The sequence below is a fragment of the Numenius arquata genome, chromosome 6 (assembly GCF_964106895.1).
Source record: "Numenius arquata chromosome 6, bNumArq3.hap1.1, whole genome shotgun sequence".
In the NCBI taxonomy this organism is placed as follows: Eukaryota; Metazoa; Chordata; class Aves; order Charadriiformes; family Scolopacidae; genus Numenius; species Numenius arquata.
Genome location: NC_133581.1, coordinates 48,059,828 through 48,087,355, shown reverse-complemented (window position 1 = coordinate 48,087,355; position 27,528 = coordinate 48,059,828). Strand labels below are relative to the sequence as shown.

Sequence of the window (27,528 nt, the reverse complement as noted above, 5' to 3'; positions counted from 1 at the left end):
CATATCTATTCTTTACTTATGCATAAGAACATCTTCCTTTAACTTAACAGTCAATACATTTAAAGAAAGTCTCAGGAAATATTTGCCCTCGAAACAACCTACATCCAGGACAAACAACAATTAATTTTCCAGTATTCTTTAGCAAATACACAGAAGTAGTATTATCCCCACCAATATGATCATCCGAGAACTATCTTATGCAGTATTCTGCCATAAACAATAATTCTTAACAGCAAGATTTTTTTCATTTATACCAAACTAGCTTTTAATGTTCCTGGTAAAAAACCCAACTGTCTCCAGAAGTACATATATACTATATTTCAGTTAACATTTAACAAAATGTTAATGATGTTATGCTTTAATGCTTACCTCAATGTTCTTTTTAATGAAATCCTGATTGTTTTTACTTTTGCTCTGCATTTTTTCTGCTTTATTAAGAAATTCATTTGTTTCTAATTCACTTGGATAATCTGAATTTTGAGAAAGAAAAGTTGGTAAGTTACGATCATTCCTTTTCTGACTCAGTGAGAACTATAATAACAGCAATCCTGTTTAAATCTTTAACAAACATATCAAGTGAATAGACAAACTTTTCATATGCTGTTTTCATTATTTAGATAAACTACATTGCTATATTTAAAACATAACTATTGTCAAAATCTAATCTCATTTTTAAGCTTTTATTATATGAGATCATTCAATGTTGCAAAGACTAAAATACTTTTGGATTTCTGACCTCAAAAATGTTAAACATGGCGGCCTTAAAAGCCACGGCATTCCTTCGAACCCTATCATTGTTTCAGTTTTATCATCAGTACAAACCAGACAATAACTTTTTTGAAAACCACAGAACTATTTGGAGACATATCAAGTACATTTTTTAAAATAAAACAGCTGAAGAACAGATGATATAGTTGATATTATTATAACACAGCTTATAAAACAAATCTTGTTTAAAAATAAAACTCGTAGAGCTGTAAAGCTATTAAACAGCCACATGATATTCTGACAACATCACACGTATGGTTTTTTCCAACAATGGGTTTCTATTCATACAAAAACAGGCACATATTCTGTTTTTCAGAGACTTTTACCAGTTTTAAAAGAGCAATTCCTTTATGAACAGCCATTATCACATTAAATAACAAGTCTAAGCAAATACAACCAACTTTTAAGTCTCAAAAGGAGATACGGTAATTTCTGGAAAGTAGAGATTGGATATAGAATGGGTGGGCTATTTGCCTACAAACCCCCCACAGTTTAACATGTTAGATAATAGAAGATAGGCTATGGAAGTTTACATAGAAGTAACTCTTCTTCAGAGTCAGTAGATCAGAAGAAAATTTCCAAAGATATGAAATAAATTCCGTGCATCCTTTTACACACTATAGACAAAAAACTGCGGAACATTCTCACCAATCAGACTTACTTTCAAATGACAAGTAAATCTTAAAAGGACTGAGGTGCTGGTTCTGACCAAGAAAACCCTGTCACAGTTCAAATGCACAACTGTTTACTGAGAGCATCCCAAACTATCTTTAACATTACCAGGTAACATCTTGAATCTGTCAAGAAACTGGATCGTATAAGAATTTATCAATATAAACATGACAAGTTGTATCCTGAAATGAAGAAAACACACCAAACACCAATATAACAGGCAACATAAATGCAACATTACTTTTAAGCTACATCTTTCTCTAACTGTAGAATAAGCATTTTCAAGAGGAAGCTATCATACAGAGCATCTCAGAACATTCAGGTAAAGAAGAGACAGGCATGGATCACTGGGACAAAGAATACACTGAAGACTGCCATGGGTAAGTAAAAGAGAGATTGCAGCTTAACAAATTCTGCATATGAGTTTAGGTAGATTTGGTACAAGTTTCAAAGATTTGGTACAAATTTTGATGAGATTGCTAAAGTAATATTATAAAACTAATACATAACATTCTTCTTTACAAGTCAAGCTCCTCTTGTTCAGGGTTTGCCTTTATCACAACTCTAACACAGAAATCCAGAAGCAACCAAAACAATAAGTGCTAGCTATTCAGAAACTGTATCAAAAGCCTCCAGCAGAAACAGTAAAAGTCATTTAAGTAATTTGTTGCTTATGTAAGTGATCTCTGTTTCACGCATTCCCAAACCAGGAGAATATAGAACATCTCAAAACAGTGCAAGCAACAGCAACTCCTAACCATGCCTGTACTGAGAACTCCAGAAGTCATTGCTGTCCTGAACACTGGTAATGAAACCTGCCATTGCTATTCAAGGACACTCCAGCACAAGTCAGAAATTGTGAAGGTGGAAGCTGAGGCTCAAGCTTCACTTTAAGGGAAGAACGAAGACACATGGTAGGAAGACAGAGAAATCAAAAGCACAGCACCGCTCCAAACCCAGTGTGAAGAAACATTTGACAACACAAAGTTAAGGTCAGATACTGGGACAAGTGATAAAATGATAAGGGAGGCGAAGTCCAGGGTTAAAAATTAAAACATTCTAAAAGGTGCAGAGACTCTGCTGCCATCAATGGTTCAGCCTTGAGGAACACCCATTTTTTATGCCCTTGCCATCTTAGCCAGTCACCAGGAAGATAGATTCCTTCTGTTTACATAGAATGGTAGACGACAAAGAAATAAACAATTGCAGCTGATAGCAATGGCAGCTGAAGCTATTCTTCTTATGTCACAACACATGTGAGAAGTTACTCAACCACACAAATTTGAATTTCAAATAGGGAGAAAACAGAGGCACAAAAGCACAATTCCATTTATTTTGAAGCATTGGACACACTATACTACTACCAGCATTTGAAACCTCTATAGAGCGCATGTAAACAATTGATGTCTAAAAGAATCAGCACAAATGTTTGATTTTTGCCAGAACGTACTTAATCCATAAAAACAATGCACCTTTACAACAGTCAGCACAACAAAATATAAAATGTGTTGTCTGTTTGTCGCATCCATACAATTTCTCCTGAAAACAAAAAAATTACACAACAGTTTCAACTACATACAGCACCACTCCTGGTTTCTTGAATATAAGCCTATTAATGAAAGTTACAGTACCTTAGAATAACAGGAAAGACAAGTTTTTAAAGAATTTCCACGAAGAACTAATGATACATTTTGCACTGAACCAGTTACACACCTCATCGTTTTGCAATGAATAAGTTTTATAAACCCAACAGTCAAAATCTTCTAAGCATGTTGCATTAAATATTTTAGATGTCACAAACAAGATTATTCTCTTTTATCATTTGTACAAAAATAAGAACTGTCACCATTGCAGTAAGCAACCTTGTTTTATCTGATTTCATTGGCCTAGCAGCAAAGGCCAAGTCTTCACTACCCATCCATTTTACATGTTGTTTTGCCATATCTAGAAATACAAACGATACAATTAATAAAGCTTACCCTGATTATGTTGGGTTTCATGGCAATCATAATCTTCTGGATTAATTTGTGTGTGAAATACTGAAGCACATGTTTCATCTTCTTTAGCATGGGAGGAATCTGCAAGGATTTTTTTCAGTAAAATTTAATTGAAATGAATTTAAAGATGATCTCGTTTTATGTGTATCATACTAAGATCTCACGCATGAAGGTTAGAGAAATTTACTTGGATAAATTACATAACCACCATATATCTCAAGAAATAAATAAGGGGAGAAAGTGTAAGGTGTGTCTCATGAATAATTATGCTGTTTCATACGGCTGTCTTTTTCTTTTAACAACTACTGTCTATACAGGACAAATAATTACATTCTAAAAAATGCAGCCCAAGGCCCTAAAGTTCAAAAGCCTCTGCAGAAACCATGTGGCAATTCATCTAGAACTTTGAATGAGAATAAAGTATCCAGGTTTTCACAGTTGGTGTCTGCCTGCGCATGAATTATTAGACTTCCAAGTGGCTTAGGTCAAGGGTATAGTCTAGAAAAAAAGTGTTCAAACATCCTAGCATGCAAGAGTTATTTCAGTTATTTAAAGAAAAAAATTCAGGCGTGGTATTGACATATATCAACTGGAAGTATAAGTAGAGCATTAACTTGCAGCCTACACACAGCACTTACAAAAAAGGCCTCGTATCTCAAAGAACCATATATATCACATATGAAAAATGTGTTTTTCACAATGAAAAAATCAACCAACATCCTGTAACAATGAAGTTTAATGGACTCAACTGAAAGCATGATTTTGTTACACAGAGCACAGTGGTATAAAATTAAGGCCGTTTAATTAACTCCTGATTTACATTTCTGCCATGAGTGTGTTGGAGGTTTTCTTGTGCCTGCGATTCTGGGACACATAAGTTATTAATGATTTTGTGCCTGGAACTTGTGTTTGATTTCAGTCACATTAAAAGCTATAATTAAATAGCTCCCCTATATAATTTATTTAATAAAGCTCTTTATCAAATTCAAGCTGTGAAAAGCAAAATATATGAATTGCATTCTATTTCAGTATCAACCTGTACAGCTATTAAGGCACTCATTTAAAGAAGTAAACAAATAAGACCCGAAAAGTAAGGCAGTAGCATATCACAGAAAATTCAAGATAAAGATCAAGCTGTAGGAAAAATATAAATCTAAACTCCGCAGAATTTTGCCAGTTCAGTACATCAGAACCCACATGATGCACATGATCTCTACAGCAAGGAGTTACTGTTTTAATAAAAAAGCAACTGAAGCATGGAGTTCATCAACAACCATATAGTCTTGCTTGCCTACTGTTTTTTTACTACATCCTGACATCTACTGGATACTTTTTAAATATCACCCTCATCAAATTCTGTGTTCTTCCCTTAATACTCAAATTTTAGCAGAGAAATAAAAGCAGGTTACCTTGTAATAATAAGTCTTGTTAAAATGTTTTAACCACACATTTCTACCATTATTACGCACGTACTTCCAACATTCAAGATGAGATTTTTGCTCAGCAATAACCATTGTTCTCTCCCCAACAAGAAAAAAACCAAGATGCACCACAATTCTGTTGCATTTCAAGCAAGAAACCCTTTCAACCAAGGTATACAGATGAAGGACAGGATGCAAAATGTGCATATGGTTGACACACCTCTGCGAACTCCAGCTCTGAGAACAAGTATTCAAACAGTAAATGTCTTAAAACCACTCTCGAGCAGTTTTGACATGGTATCTTCTTGACAAATTCAGTTTGTTTTGTTCCCCCTGCCCCTTGCAATAAAGATATTGTGAGCAGAATGCCTACAGTTTGTTCCAATGTTTTCCTCAGCAAAAGTCTAGCCACAGAAAGAAAAAGGACATTTTAAAATACCCAATATTTTCTTTTTCCAGGTCCCTGCGAAAATGCACATCCTCTGTGCATTCTTGAAGAAAACTACCAATATTTCAGAACACGCCTCAACCGCTTGCTAAAGCAAGTGAACTCCAAGAGAACTGTGTCCTTCTGACTCAGTAGAGCAAATATTTCTAAATAGTTTTTTAACATTTCTTTCCCTATACTACTTCTAGTTTTACATTACTAGTATTCATTGTAATTTTGATCATAGTTAGACTTTTTTTTGGTTATGTATCACATTCCACATTTCTCTGTATCATTAACTATTTGCTTACCTTTCCTGTTAAAGAACTCAATCCCTCATTAGTGATTTGTCTACTATTAATGCAGCTATAGAATTTGGTGTTTTAAATGCCATGGAAGATGGAAGTGATTTTTACTAAAAGACTAAAATGCAAATGTTTATTCTTATCAGTGTGTTCACTTCCATGTCGAATACTTCTGTCTTCATTGTAGGCCTTCTTGGCCACAAGAGCACATTGTTGGCTCATGGTCATCCTATTGTCCACCAGGTTTCCACTCTTCATTTTCCCTATACCTGCTATCATTACCTTAATTCACCAATGTTACCAGTCATGCATCCTTTCTGATATCTGTGTTTGCCACCAACCTGAAAAATGCAAGCTTTACTGATCCTACATTTTTACCCTTCTAGAGTATCCAGCTCTTTGAAAAAATGCAGTTTCTATAAACAAAATTAATGTTAAAGTACAACTTCTGCATTTGTGATAATGCAAAAATTTCAGCTAATTTTTTAAATATTCCCTTGATTTACTTTTACATGCAAATATTTATTTTATTGTAAAGGTTTGGAAGCTTTCTTTTTATAGTATCCAACAAAAATATGAATATTACTCAAAATACAGGTTAATTATATCAGGGTTTTTACTTCTCTTTCTTACCTACCAGTTTTATACTGCCATGATGAGATCAAAGCTAAGAAAAGTTTTGTGTTCTCTATCTCTTCGTGGCTTCCAGTGGTTCTGATAGACTATTCAAAACATATAAAGCATAAATATACAGATACATGCATACATTTACTTTAAAGTAAACACAAGCTAAATACAATGTTTGCTTTTTAGCAACTGACATTTCTATTCATGTAAATTATATAATACTTAACCTCAGAGAAAATACTAACTCTCATGTTTCAAGGCTTAAGGTGATATTTAACTGCTAGAGACAAGGATAGGAATAATGGGAAGGAATTTGTGCTGTAGCGTTCTTATTGTGCTGGATGCCTTCTTCAGGGGGCATCTCTAATTTCTTCAATAATAGACAGTGCTGAAATAGATGGGCCTAAGAACAGTCACGCTAGAGCAGAATAAACACTTTTAGGTCTGGGTTCACAGACATTACCTCTTGTCACAGCTCAAGCACAAAACCACGCTAGTAAACCAAACCTAGACAGCTATATATTTGGCTATATGTCATAACAGTTTTTAGGGACAACAGCCTTCTTTCAAACCTTGCTTAGCCAATACATATTAAAATCTATTCAAAGTTATTTTTTAAGATCCATTTTTTCACTTTAACCAGCCAACTGTAAATTATGTAATAAAACAATGCATCTGTGAATATGATAATTCTGTAAGGCATTACTCTAAGATATACTCTGCACAAAATAAGCAGAACACTTCTAACCTGAAGTTCTTCCCAGAGCTTTGCCCTCATTTCTTTGCCTTGTTTTTTAATTGCTCTCTCCTTAAGACGTTTTTTTGCCAGTATTGTGTCAAGTTTATTCATTTTCTTTATAGCTGCTTGAATCTGAGGATCTACATCTGTTTCCTCAGAATATTCCAAGTTGGAAGAATTTGCTGTAGAATATATTTAAAAATAATGTTAGTTTGAAGCATTTCAACCTTAAAAAAAAAAAACCAAAAAAACCAAACCACAACTAAAAAGCAGTACAAGCAATTTGATAACAACCATAGACAAGAGTACAAGTACTCTCAAGTATATATATAGATCGTGTTTATTTCTAAACCTGCTTGGAGCAGAAAAAAATACAAAAGTCTTTATAACGGCATGCTGAATCAAACTCTCAGCTGTATCAGTTGGGCGTAGGGGAGGAAGACCCCCCCCATTTTGGGCAAGTGATTGGATTCAAATTTATAATGGAAGAGTGACATCATCTGCACAGTATCAGCAAAAATCACAGACAAAATAAGCTTAAAAATCAAAAATAATCTCTTCAGCCTGATTAGTAGAATATATGTTGAAATGTCACTCATTGAAATGAATAATTCTGGGGTTAAGAGAAACTGTTATAGACGTTTCAGTCTTGACATATCTCAGCCAAACCAGATTCTGACATTGCTTCTAGAAAAATGTTGTTTTGAGAAAAGAGAAGTGGTGTAACATTATGGAAACTACCATTATTTCATTAAAATAGATTTCTGTATTGTCTCTTTTTTTCCTAAATATGCAGATCACAATTTCTGATCAATTTTAGGTTTTCTCCTTCCTATAGCATCCTCATGCTCTGCCCTCTTTTCTGGTCAGCTTCCATAGCAAGAGTAGAGGAAACACTTGTAGTACTGTCCCTATCCCACAGACTTCCAATACTTTTTCATTTTCTAATCTTTCGAGGTCAAATGTTTTACACACCCATTGGCTCCAAGCATTCACTGTGATGCATTTATCTACTTTATGCCATAAAAAAGGATGAGTGACACAACAAGGGGAGAGCTATAAAAATCTAACTGAGCTCCAGGTAAGCCCCAAGGACAGAAGATTAAAAAAAAAAAGAGCACTTATTTCAAGTGGCCTAAACCCAGCAGATGGATTTGAATGTAAAACTACTGAGTGAAGCTTTGGAATTGAGTTCTATCCAATTTCTGTTCCGAAGAAATGAATATTATGTTAGCTGGCCAGCACTGCTCTACAAGATATAATCACCACTGGATTCTGCCTTGTTAGATTGACCAAATCTATGTAAAACTCAAATACTATCACATCATTACAGAAAGTGAATATCCTTTAATAAACTAAAGAATTCATCCAATACCTCTTGAATATCGCAATGTATATATACCTTTTCAATTTGTATTATTTCTTTGTAACTATATAATATACACACAAATACACTACAGACCCAAACTCTCCTAGAAGCACTAAGAAGAAAAAGGAAAAAAAAAAAGTTTTATAAGTTTTATTGCACCGTTCACTTTATAGACATGAAAATTAATACCTGTTTTTGCATTACGTAGTCTTCCTTTGGAAGGTTCACAGAATTTTGAAGCCTGTGTTTCAGTGCTATCATCTCCAGAATCTGAATTAGACATATATCCTGAGAAACACAGGACACATTGTGAAAGGAAAAAGCAGGACACATTGTGAAAAGAAAAACACAGGACCTATTGTGAAAGGAAAAAGCCTTTCACAATAAAATAGATGTGAAATAAACTTTTAAAAATACTGCTTGAAATGTTAAAAATTAAGTGACCACAACACATTTTTGTCAGTTAGGGATCATCACAGAGCCTCTGCAGTGGATTAATGTTTAAAAAATTATATGTACTAGTACACCAGGACTCATGTGAAACAGAGGAGCAGGAATCAAGTGATTTCTTTTGACCCCAATTGTGTCTCGGACTCTTATCTAAACTTGAAGAAGGTATCCAAACTCTCTGCGTCATTTACTGGCCTTTGCTTCTTTATTTTTATATAGAAGCTCTAGAAAGTTAATTTATTACCATTTATAGAATGCCAAAAGAATGCCATCTGAAGCACTTCTACAAGTGCTTTCATTAAAATGAGATATTGCATATTTTTATTTAAAGTTTTTTATTAGTATTAGCATTGTTCAGTTGTTAAATACTATTAACTTACAACCATAATGTCTAATTTTTGGACTGGTGGAGCATTATTAGGATACACAGTTTCTAACACATGATTATGATCTCTGTGAAAAGTTTAATAAAAACACCTTACTGAAAACACTTTCTAACATGGTTCCATGGAACACAGGTTTCTCCTGTTTTTTTAGGCCATCACCAAGGTGCAGGTCACAGCTTAGATGCCACAAGACACGTGCTGTAGCGGTAATGTCAGTGATAACGTATTTCTTTCAAAGATGGATTCAAAATTGTGAAAAAAGTGAAGGTATGAATTTTGACACGTCCTTATGTTACCTATTTGCTTCCTCTTTTCCCTCCACCAACAGAATTTTACCCAAACAATACAAACATGGTATTTGATCTAGGCACAACACAAGAAAGTGTTACTCATTCCCACAACTCGTCGGGATTCAGTACGTGCTTCTGGAGAACAAAGATCGTACCCTCCGCTGTGGTTTGCTGATCTGTTCTTACTTCCTTGGCATCAGATTTCTCTCTATCATCACCTTTGTTTTCTTCTGGACAGCAGTCTTCTAAACTGCCTCTTTGATAACTACCAGCCAAACTGACAGGTGAATCAACCTATGAAATGCAAATTATCTACTTACATAAAAATAGAAATCTTTTGAGGGAAGAAAAAGATAATCACATACTATCACAAAGGCTAACAACGATTTTATACAAGACTGCCGAGTACTTATTAACCAAAGAACCATTTTCAGATCTGATATAGAGTTCTATTTCTTAGATATCACATTGATTCTCAAACTCATCATTCCACAGACTGCCAGATTTGCGATTGCCAGGCTAGGAAATTATTCCAATATTTATTCCAATTATTCCAGGAAATTAATCCAATTATTCCATCTTTTCTGCTGCAGCAGAAGGTACAGCCAACCTGTTATAAGAGTCTGTGTGTAAAACAGCCTCATTCGTTTCCTGATACTGTGGGCGCTCTGCACCAGGTAGCATCCCAATCTCCTGCACAAACTACGGAACTTGCTATAGTCTTTGAAGGGCTGAAAAAGCTTATGCTTAATTCATCAATCTCAAGAGATTGCAATTTTCATGTAATAGCCTATGAATTTTTAGGTGAGAACTTGGATTCAGAGTTAACTGATATTAACCTTAACACTGAACTGTAAATCTATAAAAAAATATTTTAATACTACTGTGAAGAATCTAGGCAGAATCCCCTTCTACAGACAGGTGAAGAGAGGAACAATACAATTGGGGTAATCTAAGTAAATCTATCTAAATCTCTAATTCCCATGTCCCAGTTCCTACATCCCAACAACCATATCACATATCCCATTCCCAAAATTAAGTTAATCCCCAATATTAATTTTCTTAGAGGATAGGTGAACACCTACTTCTGACAGACTTTGTTGGATCCCTGGAGCTGACATATTTCTTGGAATATTATGAATTATTTTTTTTAAACTTTATTCAAGCATATCCTGAGAGAGCCTTGTAGTCAAAAACTCAACTTGTGAGGATTGCTCAAATGCTTTCTTTTAATAAGTAAAACAATTTTTATTCCAACTTAAATTTTAAAGCACAAATGGGATGGAAGTGAAATTATGCACATTATGCTCATGCATCAACAGCCTACAGCTGTGCATCTACACATTGCTGACAGAATTTCAAATATTTTCCTTTCAAAAAGAATTTATTTAATAATCTGATTAAATATAAAGAGGAAGACAACCAAGTTTTCCAGGTTGCAGCGCTGAATAGCTCTTTTTGTGGCAAATATGAAAGTAACACATATTCAGAAAAATTAAACACCATTCCATTTATGCATAAGGAGCAGCCCACATGCTTGAACCTTCACATAACCCCTTAGGACATCTGCAGAACCCAGAACTCTCTAAGAAGCTAAAAAAGCAGAACCTTATTTCTTTGGCATTCTACTAAGAAGAATTAGGCACAGAGTTTTTAACCTGCTGAAGGTGAAAAGAATTACCTTTGGCAAACGTGGCTCTGGTGTTAATAACTCCACAGATGTATTTAAAGATCTACAATGAGGATAAGCTCTTGAGCTAGATGCAGGCCTTGAAATTTTATCCAAGCTCCCCCTTGTAATATCCATTGTGACCTAAAATTGGGAAAAAAACAAAACAAAACAACACAACCTTCCAAACTATCACTTTCATAATAAAACAACACAAGCCCAGTAATATTTCAGATGCAGATTAAAATAGTTTCAAATGTTTTCTAGCAACTCAATGAGAGTTCTTTCCATTATAGACTAGCTTGCCACTCAATTACACACTTCTTAATATATGTAACAAAAATATATTTATATCATCAAGCCAACCAAAATATTCAAATGAGCTTACTGTCAAAGAAACTTCAAATGACTTAAATCTTAAAAGTAATTTCACAACAAAGGAAATGTCATGGCTCTTTTTAAAAACAAAACAAAAACAAAACACAAAAAAAACCCAACCCAAAACACAAAAACATGGGACTGGCAAAGTTAGCACCAACAAAAAAGTGAGGGTATTTCATAGACATCTTGACCACATCAACTAAAGCAGCCGAAAGCCTCTTCCATTCAGTACTTCTAAATGAGGGGAGTTCCCAAATCCAAACGACCACTTTCCCAGTCCCAATGCAAGTTTAAACAACAGAAAGGCATGGTTCTCTGCAAAAACTGCATGAATTCACAGGAATTAGGTATCTGAGTATGTGACACACACTGATAATTTTCAAAAGACCCGAGCGAATACAGCTTTTTATTTCAGTACAAGAAACAGGACAGAGAGCCACATATACAGGTCCGTAACATGACACAGTAGGTGGGCAGAGAAGAAAAAGAGTTGTTTATATTCATTCGTTCATTTCAGCTCATGAATCTCGGGCCCCTTCACACCGTTTACCACCGGCAGCCAGGACCGACGCGGTGACGCCCGGGGGGACGCTGAGGTGGCTCTGCACCCGCCCGCCCACAGCACTGCCCGCCTCGGCCAGCCGGGACACCCACCGACCCTTTGACGGGTTCTGGCCGTCTCTAGGCCTCCGCCAACGGCCGCAGCTCCAACAGCCCACCCCGGGAGACGGCATGCGGAGCCCTCCCCGCCCGGCAGCGCCTGTGGCCAGCCGGACCCCCCGGCAGCGCCCGTGGCCGCCCCATCCGCACCGCGGGAGGGCGGCAGCGCGAGGGCCAGCGTAGGCGGCACAGCCGCCGTTACCATGACAACGAACTCTCGCGATAACTGCAAGATTCCGCCTTAAAGCGGGGCGGTACCATCGTCGGAATGGGGGGGTGTTATTGGTTTTTTCGCAGGAGTGCACACGTAATCGAGTTCTCATTTGCCCACGAAGTCGAAACAGCAGTAACTCCACTGAAGTCTGTCTTCTCCGTCCTGACGGAGAGCAATGCTGTACGGAGAGCGTCCTTCTTCTCCCTCCCCCCCCTCAGACAGTTGGGCTGTGCTGGGCCCGTTGCTGGGGCGGCGGGATGGCGGCGCCGCTGCTGGGCTGTCCGTGTCTGTGTGGCCGGGCTCGGTCGTGGGAAAGGGGGAGCCGGTGTCCAAGCCCGGCTGAGACTGTCACCGGGAGACAGGGCGGCGGTGGGCGCCCTTCCCCTCCTCCGGCGGGTTTGGTCCCTCCCTGGCGCCAACGCTTGCGGACGCCGAGGCCCTCAGCAGCCGGGGGCGCGCGCTGCTGGGCACGGGTAACGGGAGCGGGGTCTTAGAAGATGGGTCTCTTCGAGTAAGCGGCTGGCAGATACGGAGCTCAAAACTTGGATTTTTCCAAAATGTCGGTGAGAAACGGTGGGGGTCCGTGCCCGCGACAGGGGGTGCCGCCGCCCCGGCCCCTTGCCGAGCGGCCCTGAGCCGGGGCGGGCGAGCGGCGCTCAGAGAGGGGGGTCCGCGCCCGGCAGCGCTGAGACCCGTAGGTCCGGGTGTCGTAGGCGGGAGCTGCGACCGTTTCCGTGATGGCATAATTCTCGTTGCCCTTCCCATGTCTGCAGAAGAACAGGTTTTGAAGGCTTCAACAGGAAAAAAGTTCCTGTATCGAGCCTTTTAAATCATAATGCCTGTGCTGCGAGTTAGCGTTGTTTCTCTTGGTGGTCTGTCTAGTTCCCTGCATCAATTGTGTCACGTTTACTTGTAAACAAGAATAGTTGAATGACTGTTTTAAAATAAACTCATTAAAACTAATATTGTAGTCACATTTTTAACCTGAATATTCACTGTTAATAATGAATTTTCATTAATAAGGGGAGTGTAACTACTTTCCTAATCTCATCTCTTTTTATTTTTTTATATTTAAATATGATGTAATGAGTGAGTCTTGTTTTCCGATTAACATGTAAAAACTAGAGGCGGTTACTGGCCCCTACAACTTCCGTTGATACCCATATGTTACAGTCAGGTTTACACTGGTGGCAAAAATTTACGAGAAACAGTTTGAAGAAACAAACTGCATCCTGTTCAAAGTAAGGTTTTGGTTGACAAATTATTCTGCCAAAACCTTACTTTGCAGACAACAAATATATGCCCCCAACAGCAGAGATTTTATTGAAGTTCCCAGTGCATAGCATTTTACTGTCAATACTCCTGCAAGCGACATTAAGAGAAGAATAATTTTTTCTTGTATTTATGCCGTAAAGAAGCAGTGTGGTTTACAGTCAAGAGCTAAAGACAAATACAGAAAATACGCTAATGAACCACCTGTATTTTATAGTCATAGAATGGTTTAGGTCAGAAGGGACCTTAAAGATCATCTAGTTCCAACCCCCCTGCGACACCTCCCACTAGAGCAGGTTGCTCAAAGCCCCATCCAGCCTGGTCTTGAACACCTCCAGGGATGGGGCATCCACAACTTTTCTGGGCAACCTGTTCCAGTGCCTCACCACCCTCACAGTAAAGAATTTCTTCCTGATATCTAATCTAAATCTCCCCTCTTTTAGTTTAAAACTGTTATCCTTTGTTCTATTGCTACACTTCCTCATTAAGGGTCCCTCCCCATCTCTCCTGTAAGCCCCCTTCAGGTACTGGAAGGCTGCTATAAGGTCTCCCTGGAGCCTTCCCTTCTCCAGGCTGAACAATTCCAACTCTCAGCCGGTCCTCATATGAGGATATATTAAAATTCTGACATCAACCCTGTGATTGCTAATGCAATACCATAGTGGTGTTTGGAATGTGTGGTGATTTCCAGACAGTGCAGATAATGATCTGAAGCAAAAACATAAGATTGAAAGTTCACATCCACAGGTTGAATATTTAAGTATTTAAGGCCAGTAATGACAATGAGAAAGCAGTAGAATGGACAATATAGTTCAGAGCTAGCTAAACTGAAATCTGCCTTTTGCTATATTAGGAATTATATAACTATGAATAATGAGGTATGGAAAGCAGCTAGGTATAACTACCCCAGTATTTATTTCTTTCTTTAGTAGAGTATATGCGCTTAACAGCTGACAGACTCTGACTTGCTGTTAGCTCCCATATTACACTGCCTATAGCCTCAGAATAGCCCACGAAAGCAGGGTGTCCAGCTCTGCATTTGGTAACAAACGGACATAAAGCTCCTTTGAAAGTAGTGCAGGAATAGGCTCCTTACTGCTGCTTGTCCACATAGAATCCATGAAGGTTATCAATGAGGCCATTACACCCAAGAGGTAATATCTCAAATCACAGTTGATCTTACGATCTGTGAGTGTTACATGACCTAAGAGACCCAGAGAGGAAAAGATGAGGTTCGTAGAGTTCATCCCATCCCAAATCCTGCAAATAGGGCCATAACAGTCTTCATTTCCAATAAGAGGACTGAACTTTTTAAACATCATTAAATATCACAGAATCTCAAACATTGGTACATGTGGCACATGTATTTATAATGAAGTTTGAACTAGGAAAGCAGAACAAAGGTGGTGATTTGCTTTTTTTGCCTTTTTGGGAATAGGTCAATTTTGTTCCATGATAAATTAGACACTTAACTGAGGTATGATGAGATAAAGAAAAAAAAGTGTTGGAGAAAACTTGCATCTAGAAAGGGCTTAGCAAGAAAAGCACTCCAAGGTGTGCTTTTCCTTCTAAAAGATAGGTTACGTGATGAAGATACATTTAGATAATCTGTCTTGATACCGAGAACCTAGTCACCATAGTAACAGAATTAATTTATCCTTTTCTCCCCTTTCCAGTCCACAAGAAACACCAGTGAGGGGGAAAATACAGGGAATTTCTCCCCATTGCTACTGCTATATATTCATATGCCTCCGCTGAAGAGCATTTTAATACGCAAATAGATAGCCCAAACACTTTCATTGCCTCATACAGGTTGGAGGGCAAATGCTTATTAGCTATTAGACTTTGTTATTTTCAATATTGTGTACTCACCTGAAGTAGCTTTTCTTTACCGCAGGCAGTATTTTTGAGGTAGACTGTAACAGCTCCAGTACACTCATCAGGACAAGCACAGCTCATTTTCCTTATATCAGTTCCTCTAAATGTTAGGGGAATAAACAGACCGTTTTCTTGCAAAGGACAAATAGATCATGTATTAATGTCTTTTGATCGGTGTGTGCCAAGTCAAGGGCAAAAAGCCAGGAATTTTGGGCCATATTCCAACTTTTCCAGAACCCCCCAGTGAGGATGAATAGAGTTCTGCAGTGTGCTCCATCAGTGATAGTGATAGAGCACAGTAACCCGTCAGCTCAGGAGGACAGGCTAAAACCAAAAGGCTAAGTCCAGAGTCAGTGGGAAAACTTCCACTGTGTTTAATAAAACCAAGTTTTCATTCTTTGACTTGCATCAGGAAAGGTCCAGTCTTCCCTCCTGCCACACCTTCTTCTGCTGGCAAACAGCAGAGTTTGGGAAGCAGGAGCTCAAAGCAGCTTGTGTTGTGCGGAAGTGTCTCAGTGCCATGGGGTGCGGTGTGCTGGAGTTTGCTACCAGAGAGGTGCAAGGGGACCAGAAGAATGAGATCCCACAAGTGTCTAAGGACCTTGTTCTGTGGCTTAGGAAATGATCCAGGCAAAAATTAGTTTAGTTTTACAGAAAATGGAGGCAAAGAAGACAGAATACTGCTTAGCATAGTACTGTGCACAAAGGAGTTTTTGGAGTAAATCACCATCTCGGTGCATTATGTTTAGCCACAGGGAACCTCAGGACGCAGAACAGCTGTGCAGAGAAACCCTGGTTTGCGTTACCAAAGGTTGGATCTGATTTGATATACCTTACACCTTCTTTAAAAAATATTCCACTTTCTCCTCACAGAGATGAAACCAAAGAATTGCTCCTATGCACTTTGTTGAGATGAAGAACAGTTCTGCATCCCACTCTTGTACTGCTGTCCCTGAGGGAAGCAATCAGAAAAATCAGCCTCTGCGAGCCCTTCACCACCTTTGGCTGGTTTAGCAGCTTGAAAACAGACCTGAAACAAAGATCACTTCGGGCTGGTTCCTGCTGTTCACCCTCTGCGTCCTCTAGGGGAGGAATCAACTCGCTCATGAGTGCAATCTGGAGTTCCGCAATTTTCTACAAGATGTGTTTTGGTTTGGTTTCCTAAACTGTCCTTGAATTAAAAATTACTGCAGATTGCAGTGACTAACCTTGTGGTCCAAGTTTGATAAAGACATCAATATAGTTTGTTTAGAACCTACTTTGGCACAGAGAAAGTCACTTTAACTAAAAGAAAAAAGCAGTCTTTTGAAGAGGTAAGAATGTTCTAAGCTTGAAAGCAGTGACTTCAACTATATCCTTTTTGAGGGGTGGGGTGAGTTCTTTATGACCAAAAAAAAAGAAAATAACCCTAAAACCATTGATTATCTCATACTGATGCCTACATAGGTTAAAGCACAATTACACAGTAACTTACATGAAACAAGATTAGAAGGCAGGGATTTTGCTTTTGTATGTTTACATTCTTTATCAAATTATGCAGTGCAAGGTCAGGTGACATGAATGAGAGGAACTACCAGAGTTCTGTGGAACACCTAATCACCTCCAGAGCTGGTTACCTACACAGCAGCTTATGGGGTAGCTCCTGTTTAGCTGGAACCAGCTGCTAAGTCCCAGTCCTACTGATCTGGAACCATAGCCTTACTTTCCTGTCCATTCTTCAGGACACAGACCACTGATACAGGAATATTTTCCCAGAAAACGGGGAGCCGAATAGAAGAAAACTCACTGCAGAAATCCAGCCAGTCCTGCAAAACATTATCTATAGATGTATTTTTAAAACCAGAACAAATGCATTAGTTAAATCACTGCAGATTAATAGATGTGTAATAGAGTAGAATACTTGTGGAGTTTCTAGAGAACAACTGCTTTTCTCTGGAAGTTTATCCCATTGTGCAAAATACATGTTGGCCAAGCAGCCAACCAATACAGCATTACTAGGTGCTGAAGGACAGTATGGGGTTTTGTTTTTTCATTTTTTCCATGATGTTTGTTTGAATTTAACAATTTTTCTTGAGGATATCTAGGAACAGTAAATTGACATTGTCCCCATAGTCTTTTCATCTTTTTAAAAGGATTTCTTCCTTTGTTTAATGTGAGTTCCATTTTCTGTTTTTCTCCCCAAAGTGCTAGAATAATGAGTTTTAACTTTCCTTCCTCCAAGTTTATTCTCCAGTGTAGTAAGATTTAGCCTTTAAATCTATTTTCACAGGCCAAATTACCCCAGGCTTTCACTTCTCCAATTCCCACAGCTTTGCTTTGTACTTCACTTTCTTTCATCAATAATCTGGAGAGAAAAAATTATCTTAACAACACCTGTGGTGGTTAAAAACAACCACCATAACAACCCCCCACACACACACCTTTTGCTTATCTTTACTGTCACGATAAAGAAAAAAACAAGTCTTGATTTTTTTTTTTCCTATTGGATGCTGGAGAACATTTTGCCTAGTAGAAATCGTCTGAACAACAAGCCAACAGACAGCAATAACAAGTCAGTTTCCACTGTCTTAGATGAAGTTAAAAATCAAACTCTTCAAAGTCAAATATTCCATCTCGTGTAAAGAACCTCCTGAATTACTGTTTTCTGATTACAATTCTAGCACAAAGGATGTATTATGAATTTTACACAGATTATTTTTTTCTGTGCAAAGATGTGCTTTTGTGTATTTTTTTCCACTTCCTTTAAACATTCACATGGACAAGCTGTTGAAAGAGGGACTAAAATAAAAACATTCATAAATAGTTCTACAGGTACGGAAAACCACCTTAGTTAATTTCTTGGTGAAAGGTTTCAATGTCTTCAGAGACAATCTTCTAAAAAAAAAAAATACAAGCAAGTTTTTACATGTGCCCTCTTTGAAAGAAAAAGATACTTTTGTCTTACCAGTCAAAAATCACTATAAACTCCTTGCTTTCCAGATAAACTAAATTCAATGCAATTTGGCTCTTTCAATTCACCATTGACATTTCATTCAATGTGAGAGTTGAAAAGGACAAAACTAAGACTAAGTTTGCTTTCCTCAAAGGAGTTTAGATCTGAGTAACCATTTATCCACATTCATTAATCACAGAGACTTTGACCAGTATTTATATGTAACTGGGCCATAAATATTAGATTTAACCAAAATTCATAAGGAAACTAGAACTCCTACTTTGCTTTTAGGTTTTCAGGATTTTTTGAATGTCATCTCTTCTTTCACAAACTTTGGATAAAGAAACACTCCATTAAATTATTTTTTATCAACATTTTAAAAAAATGTCTGCTATGGTACTTCTCTACCTCTGCCACACAAGGAAAGCACCTTTTCCTTGAATATTTCTTCTGTCTGATTTCAGGCAAGCTATGTCTGCCTTCCCATCTCTGAATCTAAGAAGCAGGGCAGCTAGGGCTCCCACCACCCATCTGGACCCATTGGAGACTGCTCCTCACTCCCAAGTTGAGAAGTTCTTGAACTAGCAAGAAGTGAAAAGCACTAAAAAGAAAGAGGAAATGGAGAAAAACATAATTTATACAGTCATTTATAACCTTTTTTTTTTTTTAATACATTTTTATTAAAACATTTGCTTTTAATGCCTTGTAGAAATCCATCACCTTGGAGCCATCAGAAGCTGCTGACTTTCCTCAAACATGTCAAAGGAAGAACAGGAATATCTCCAAATCCTACTTCAGCAGAATTTTTTCCCACTTTTAACATTTACTGGTTAGATTTAGTAAGTTACTGTGAACTTGGCAAGATTCTTCACCTTGTCCTTTTAGAAGTATGCTTTAAAGAAACTACTTTCATAAACAGGCAGTAACGACAGATAAAGGTTCAGCATGCACCAAAGGGCTAAAGTACAGGAGAACCACGAGGAATACACAGATGTTACTAGATTGTGCTTTTAAGAAACTACGCACAGAGACAACAGTGAATGCAGATAAGGAAGAAGGAAAGACTACTTGCAACTGAACAAGGATTAAAATGCCCAGGATACAATAGTTTCAGGTTGTCTAACAGACTGATATAGTTTGAAATTCACACTCAGTATAAACGAGACAGTACGCCTGTGATGATGCAGGGGGTCAAGCTGCAGCACAATGCCTGAACTCTCAGAGAAAGGCTGGTGTGCAGACACCAGGGATGGCGTGACTCTGATTCGCTCAGGAATTAGGCACCAGATTTGAAAGTCTCATGTTCCTACACTGGATGGTCTACTCTGCGAGACAAGTGGAGTAGCACGGTTGGCATCTAGATCTGTGAAGGTAGAAGGAAAACCTCCCTAAATATGACAATAGTGAGCAACAGTATTAATAAACCTTGCCTTGTTATCAGCTTCCTCCCTCAGCAGTTCCGTACAAGGCTACTAGCATTTCTGGCCCATTTCTTTCATTTGCTAGCTTTCCCATTAGAAAACAGCAAAGTGCCCCAGCAGATGAGCCTATTTTAAGGTTGACCCCTTGGTTACTTACACAATACATACATTACACTGTTGGGACATTTGTATACGCCCTTTATCACAGGAGCCAAGTGTTCTACTTATGCCCTTGGCACATACATACTTGTTTACTGAAGTCAGGATTTTCCTTGCATGGTCTCCAATCCATTTTTTGACTTAAAACTACAAGAACACGTTTTTTTTAAAAAACGTCTTTTTTGGGTTTGACACACATGACAATTTTGGTTTCCCTGGCTTTGCTGAAGTGTTAGGCCAAAAGATAGTGGTTTAGGTTTTAAAAAAGTTTAGATGTTTGGCAGATACTTGGTAACTAATTTGTGCAAAAAGTCCAGCAAGTTTTATCTTCACACTGATTTAAGAAATGGGCTTAAGAGAGAATAGATGTACTTAAATAGTCCACCTTACTTCATTAATGAAACGTGCAGAATCTTGCTGTATGTATTTACAGGAGGTTGGGATTTACACATTTTGCATCTGTCTTCTGCTCCCTACACCTTTTCCTATTAAGATACTTTGATACCCAGTCCATTTTAATACAGCATAAGGTTTCCCAGCAAACTGACTGCCATATTGCCCTACTTCAGCCATACAAAGTGTTCCCAAAGCCAGATGTACTTTTTGAAAGTTAATCAGGCAAGTACCATTGTAGAGATTTCACAGATAAAACTAAGAATGACCATCTTTTGATATATTATTTTCATGAAAACATATTCATAAGAAACACTTGTATTCCCTTTTGTTTGTTTGTTTAAATTAAAGTTGGCACAAAAGAAAATCAGCCTGTAACAAATTTCAGCATAACAAAGATCCATGGGATCACACATATAATAGAAGGTGGCCTTCCTCTGTCACTTAAAACTCCTATTCTTACTAAGAATCCACCTTGGGAAAGATACTGACTTTATTGTTTCTGCTGATTTTTCTTTCTGCTTTACACTTGGGCTGTTTTGTCTGGATTAGCTCTTCAGGGGTATTCCCCAAAGGAGGCAGGAGTCGCTTCTTACTGTTTCGGTTTTCTGAGAGCCACTGCGGAGGCAGCTCAAAGGGTCCAAAACCAAACTGCATGGAATACTTGTCATTTACCATATCAGCTTCTGCGGGCACAGCTGGCGCCACCTGAGCTGCAGAGTCTGCGATCGTCTGTGGTATAAATTTGTGAACCAAAGTCTCTCCTACCTCTAAACTGGTGGTAGGAATTTCTTTCTGTTGAAAGTCGCCAGAGCCAATGGATTTGGTCTCATTCTCCTCATCTTCCATTGGCTTGAAGATTTGTTGTTGCCCAATATGAAACATCTCCAGAAGCTGGCTCCCCGAACGGACACTGGGCTCCAAATTAGCATCTGCAACACCACCCGAGGTGACAATGTTTCTCCTGCTGTACCTTCGGTGCAGCTGTACTATTGTCCCCACTAAGCACTTCCGTACTGATTTGTTAACAGTTAAAAATAACAAAGGATTGGCCAGCAAAGAAACCTTGGGCAACCAAATGGCAGTGAGGAGCAAGAAGACTGAAATATCTGAAATATTGAGTATGGTGCGGTAAATCACCAAGGTCGCGTAGGGAACGCTGCAGAAAATAAATACCATAACCATGGAAAGTAGCATGGCATGAAGCTCAGCTTCTCGCTGGGAGGCGTAGGGGATAGAAATTGTATTCTGAGGGGTCCTTAAGGCAGCTATGATGACTTTTTTCTTCTGGCTGGCACTCAATGCCCTGCGAATAAGAATCATAAAGAGAAATACCACAGCCACTGGTACAATCACAGTGGTGATGTTATAGATGATGACATATATCAGGTGGCCAAGGGAGTAACTCCAAGATTCAGAACAGGTGGACATGGCATAAATGTCAGACACATTGGTTACAGCAAACACTGGAATGCTGGCCACTATTGCATGCGCCCACATGTAGATAACCAGGTCTCGGGATTTTGCATCAGATATTTTTCTTTCCAGTGGATATAAAACAGAGTAGTACCTGTCAAAAAAAAAAAAAAAAATTTAAAAATTACAACTCATACAATGCAAAGGGTGAAGTCTATAACGAGCATAGTGCTTAGAAGAAGCCTCTCAGGATCTGCCTGTGTGTAATGCCCCAAATCCCTAGCCAGTTCGTCAACTCACTACCTGCCCATGAGAGGCAAAAAAAATCCCACAAGGGCCTTTGCAGGTCTGACTATTCAAACTTCAGGATGACATTACTGTTGGTGAACAATTCAATAATTGGGACTATATCACTTAGTTTGATTTGTATAAACATTATTTTGAAGATTTCATCATTTACTTGTTAACTGGACAGTATAGTGCACACAGCACAAAATTTCAGAAAACATGGTGGAGGCATAGATATGTTGCATGGAAAGATGAGACTCATAGTTAATTTGAAAAGCTGCTTTATGATAGATTGTTTTCTCTGGATATTTGGAAAAAGCTGCTGGTCACAAGTTATACGTACCCATCTACTGAAGTACAATGTGGTTTTGTTCTACACAAGCTCTGGTTGGCAAGGCCCCGAGCAAGAGAGTAGCCAAACACTGAACATTCTGTGTGCATTTAAAAAAAACAAAAATTCCATTTCTGACATGCACTTCAAATTTCAGGCACTGATTTATTGTTTGCTTACTACTGTGGACTTTGAAACTCACTGAATTTTCATGGGAGACCTACTTTTCTACACTTATCATCATGAGCAGTAAAAGTTTGTGCTTTTTGTGAGGAAGATCGCAAGTTTAACTGGGGAAGGGCAAGTGATATGCTGTTCCACTGGCAACATTGGTGTGCACTACAGATAGTGATACTGCATTTATCAAGACATAAACATTAAAGTAAGAGACATATTACTTTACTAGGTAAACTGTTTTTCTACAGCTAACGTATTCTATGGTGAGACATGATAACAGACTAACAATAATTTCATCTAACATGTATAAATCCCCTGTTTTAGTAATGTAAACTGTATTAAACCAGTATCTGCCCTTCCTTAAAAATATCTAACTTGCAGTCACTGTCAAGATGATAGAGTTGTGCATTTAGGTGGGATCAGTAACTGCTAATAATAATAAGCAAAATGAATGGAATCCAAAAACTTGAACAGTCCAAAGGGCCACTTTTGTTTTAGACTGATCTTCTACATACAAAACCTCTCTGAATTAATTCTGGTTGTATTGTTTGGGGTTTTTTTAAAACAAATCTACATTTGAAATTGATGGACAATCTGCCTCAGATTGGTAAATTCTTCTATCAGGCAATGGCTTTCAACTTGCACAGTAAAAAATGTTAACCTTGTCTATAGTCTGAAGTTGTCTGCTTTCAAGTTCCATTACTTAATAAGAATTATTAACAGGAAGAAAGAAAGGATAAAAACTTCTCTGAAGACAAATCTATAGACTCAAAGTCCTTTATAAATGTCCAAAGATATCAAAGGAAACTGAAAAACAAAGGTTTTCAATATTACAGAGAAGAATATTTACCCCAATGCATTCTAGAAACAAAGCTGTACACTGTGAGCAAAGCACTGGAACAAGAGCAAAACCAATATGAAACAGAGAAAAGAGTTCCAAAGGGAGAAAGAAGAAAGAAAAATCAAGGATCCTGGCAAATTTGCTCTCTTACCTGTCAAGTGCAATGGCTGGAAAACTAAGGATGGTCACTGAGCAGAAGACTTTGTGCAGAAACTTGGCAATTCTGCAGAACAGCATTGTATAGATCCACCAGCAGCAGTGTGGACTGGCACTAAGAGCAATGTCAAAAGGCACACAGACCAGGCTGGCACAGATCCCCGAGCAGGCCAAATTCTTAATGAATCGGTTTGTTACAGATTTAAGTACCGACGTTCTGCAAGTTGACCACAGCACCATGATGTTACCTGCAAGAAGAGACAGGAAGGATAAACAAAGAAAAAAAACCTCAAAACCCAAGCAAACAAACACTACCCTCCCAAAACCCAACAACGGCAATTTTAACAGATTTGAATGTTCCCTAGTGCTGCAAATAAAAATACTTGTTTGGAGTTTGTCAGGAGTCACTCATTTGAACCAACACACTGCTCAAATTAAAAAGTCTGTAATGGCTAGTAGCTTTATAAATCAGACAACTGAAAACAATTACTCCCCAGCTATCTCCTCCCAGCTTCTAGTAATGAATGAATTAGGGAATTTCAGCAGCAAATGCCTAAGTAGGATATCCAAACCATGTTTTTAGATGCTTATGTTGACTCCTGCATTAAGTTCGCCATCCTGAGTATTCAAATATAGAAATTTGCTATATGCTCATATTTTAATACCAAGTCGATAATTCTTTTTTAAAGATAAAAATACACTGTAAGTAAATATAAATATAATTAAAATATAAATATAAGTATATGGGTTTAATCTGCTTGTCTCTGTGTATAGGTGGGTCACAGCAGTTTGCTTGTCTTTCCACCGGCCATTTCAACAGAACAGACAGGCCTGTGTGAAGCCACACCCATAAGAAACTTTTGTCGTTTTTTTTTTTCCCCCAAAAGATTCTAGATCTACACAGTAATATGTAATTAAACAAATGGGACAGGCAAAAAAAAAAAAAAGACAAGACTCGAAGCACGTAACCACAAAAGTACACAAAGAATGCAACCCACTGTTTTGGATATTGAAGCCCTACGCTTTTGTTTCAAAAAGGGTGAATCCATGGCAGTGAAGCAAGAAGTACAGAGAAAAACCAGCATTAGCTAAGATAGTATTTTCCCTTATCATTGTATCTTTTTCTACCCAGATCTCAGAAAGAAGTATCATATCATAGAAACAAATTTTCCATCACAAATTTCCCTGTGATTCTAACTAACACAGCAACAGCACGAGTCAATGAAGCAATCTGTTCTTACTCTATGGAGCTCTGGGCCCCTTCTAATGCATACCAAGATGCCAGAAAACTCACATTCAGAATATAGGATTTTATCTCGCTTTTAAAAGCCCATCTTTAGCAAGATGTATGCTTTTTTAATTAATTAATTAAAAAAAAAAAGTGCTACCAGGGGAAAAAAAAAAGCTTAATAGAACCGTGCAAAAATGAAGATGAATTTCATATTAAAGTCTTGGCTCAGGCTCTAGCGCCGAATGCTTGAACATTTTAGTGCCATCTTCAGACAGAGCATTTGAAGACTGACAGCAACAGGAAATACAAACTTTCAAAGTGTGTTAAAACTGGAAGGCAGCAGATGAATGTGCAAGGCAACCAGAGCAAGTTAGCAGCACACGTTTTTAAAGACACATGCAGATCATAGATTTCTAAGCAAGCTGTCCAGTGACCAGTTGACACTGAAAGGTGCCCAATGTTTCAGCTAAATGTTTGTCACATAAACATCATGTTTTTGCATCACAAAAACATGCAGTTTCCTCAAGGGTTTCACAAGCATTCTTTGTATGCTTAGAAGGCATCAGAGTTATTTTCAGAAAGCATTCACCCTTTTATGAAATGATCTGACAAAGAATTGAAAGCAAACATCCTTTATACAACTCCCCCTAGTAATTCTTCACAGTGGTTCTAATGGAGAAAAAATCTCTGGTGGAGCCCATATCTCTTCATACTCTCCCCTAGCTAATCAATTCTAATGTAGTTGATTAAATACCTCTCTTTCCTTAAGACACTAAGCAACAGACAGTCATTCAATCATCTTACCAGACAGCACACACAGGACAAAAATAAAATGTAATAGCTCAGTGTATGAGACTGATTAAACGATGTTCAAATTTTCATACTGAAGAAATACTGCAATCATTCTTTGTTATCCACTTCACTGTGCACTTCACAAAAATCGTCCTGAATGACAGGTATTGGTCAATTAGTAAAATTCTCAGCATTGCCCAAATTATGGAGCTGTGTTCAGTGCATAGCCGACATGTAAGCCAGTTGTTTTGCAGTAGCTACTGGTACTACTAGCTATTACTACATGGTAAAGGCCAGTATCATCTTGATAAAATGTGATTCTTCTTTATTTTATTTCTCCTGGAGACTTACTGTGCAGTACCACCAGATCAACCAAAGCAGAGCTACCAGTGTAAAAATACTGCTTGACGAGACAACTCCATTTACTCTGCTGCAGCTGGACAGCAATGAAAAGTAGGGTTTAGCTTCCTACCTCCAAGAAAAGTTAAGTTGTTCTTACTGTAGACTCTATCAACAACCACATGTTGCTGATAGTGGATATTGTTGACGCGTACCAGGAGCTCTTTTGAGTTGAAGTGTAATGGATTTATGAGGCAGTCAGATTTGTTAGTGTTTTTGTAGGGTACCTACAAATACACACAGTGAGAGAAAACATCACCTTAAGCTGCTGATTGAGATACGAAAAAGCAGCTGCAGCTCCCCACTCTTCTGTTGACACTACCATTCTTTGGCTTGATTTTTCCTCTAACCAATAAAAAAAACCAAATAGGCTTTTACTTGCCAAGTAGAGTTTTCCTATGGTTGCCCACATAAAATGCCAGCAAGATCATATTCTTGTTCACATGGCTAATGTGTACATCAAGCACCAAGTACCCAGAAATACCAGAAAGTCAAGTTCAGCTTCTTGATAAAACAGTGCACTCTTTCAATAAAAGCATACAACATTAACTTTAAAATCTACCTCACAGACATACTATTTAGATCTACAGTGCTTGAATGTCATTTGGAATTCAATTTTCTATATATTGTGTCATGTGTCTTACGCAAATTCCTTTTTGGCAGCTGACAAAATATTGAGTTACGTATTTACTGTCTGATGCGTTTTAAAGAATGGAATCATCATCTGTTTTTGGCAGGTGCTTTGGTCTTGACAATATATTCCACAGGCAGTATTCAATCAGTTGTATTTAAAGCTTCCTGAGTTGCTAGGAGATATTCAGTCAAACTGCTTGCATTCAAAAGTATCTCTAACTCTCCAGTTATATTAAAGAAGTATTTATCACATAGTAATAATATATTACTACAATGCCCTGGACTAGGGGAGAAGCTAGGGTTTTGGTTAGGTTTTTAATTTAAATATTTCATCTAGTTTGAATTGCATTGATTTTATAACCTTACTTCCAAAGCAAGTTTCACCTCCATTAGAATGCATATAAATGAAAAATGGAAAAATAAAAGAAATCAGAGGGATTTCATTAATACTTCAGAAGCTGTTAGAGAAATCCTGAGCTATTCTTTGGGGTCCTACAGAGGAGCTTAATTTAAAACTCCAGATGTTCAACTGTTTAATTACTTCTACAAATTATGTCATATTGTCATCTATACACCAGAGTCACAAGGAAATGAAATAAGCTCTGGTCCTGGCTGATCCTAAATGGAAGTGAAAAGAAAAAAGCATAAAAAAAAATTATTGGTTCTATGATGAGGAAGAAGTCTTTAGACAGACAAAATAAAGTCAGAGACTTAAAGGGGAAAAAAAGGATAAGCAGACGGAAGTGTCCACTTGGGACACTGGAAAATTAGTGATTGAATATCCCTCAGGGAAACATTCTTTTTCCACTTGCAGCTATGGGTAACTTTTACACT

At 37.9% G+C, this 27,528-nt stretch overlaps 2 protein-coding genes across 2 annotated transcripts in view; both read right to left on the bottom strand.

Moving 5' to 3' along the window:
- The window catches only part of FSIP1 (fibrous sheath interacting protein 1), a 76,456-nt gene extending 65,198 nt beyond the window's left edge, over positions 1 to 11,258 (bottom strand). The window contains exons 1-7 of the mRNA XM_074149756.1: positions 11,133 to 11,258; positions 9,670 to 9,745; positions 8,515 to 8,613; positions 6,966 to 7,138; positions 6,228 to 6,312; positions 3,420 to 3,518; positions 370 to 470 (exon numbers count right to left, since the gene is read on the bottom strand). Of these exons, the coding sequence (XP_074005857.1) occupies positions 370 to 470; positions 3,420 to 3,518; positions 6,228 to 6,312; positions 6,966 to 7,138; positions 8,515 to 8,613; positions 9,670 to 9,745; positions 11,133 to 11,258 (759 nt within the window). The remainder of the gene's footprint in view (positions 1 to 369; positions 471 to 3,419; positions 3,519 to 6,227; positions 6,313 to 6,965; positions 7,139 to 8,514; positions 8,614 to 9,669; positions 9,746 to 11,132) is intronic.
- Positions 11,259 to 20,892: 9,634 nt separating this feature from the next.
- GPR176 (G protein-coupled receptor 176) overlaps positions 20,893 to 27,528 on the bottom strand; it is a 40,839-nt gene continuing 34,203 nt past the window's right edge. The window contains exons 2-3 of the mRNA XM_074149733.1: positions 23,635 to 23,887; positions 20,893 to 22,000 (exon numbers count right to left, since the gene is read on the bottom strand). Coding sequence (XP_074005834.1) covers positions 20,893 to 22,000; positions 23,635 to 23,887 — 1,361 coding nt within the window. The remainder of the gene's footprint in view (positions 22,001 to 23,634; positions 23,888 to 27,528) is intronic.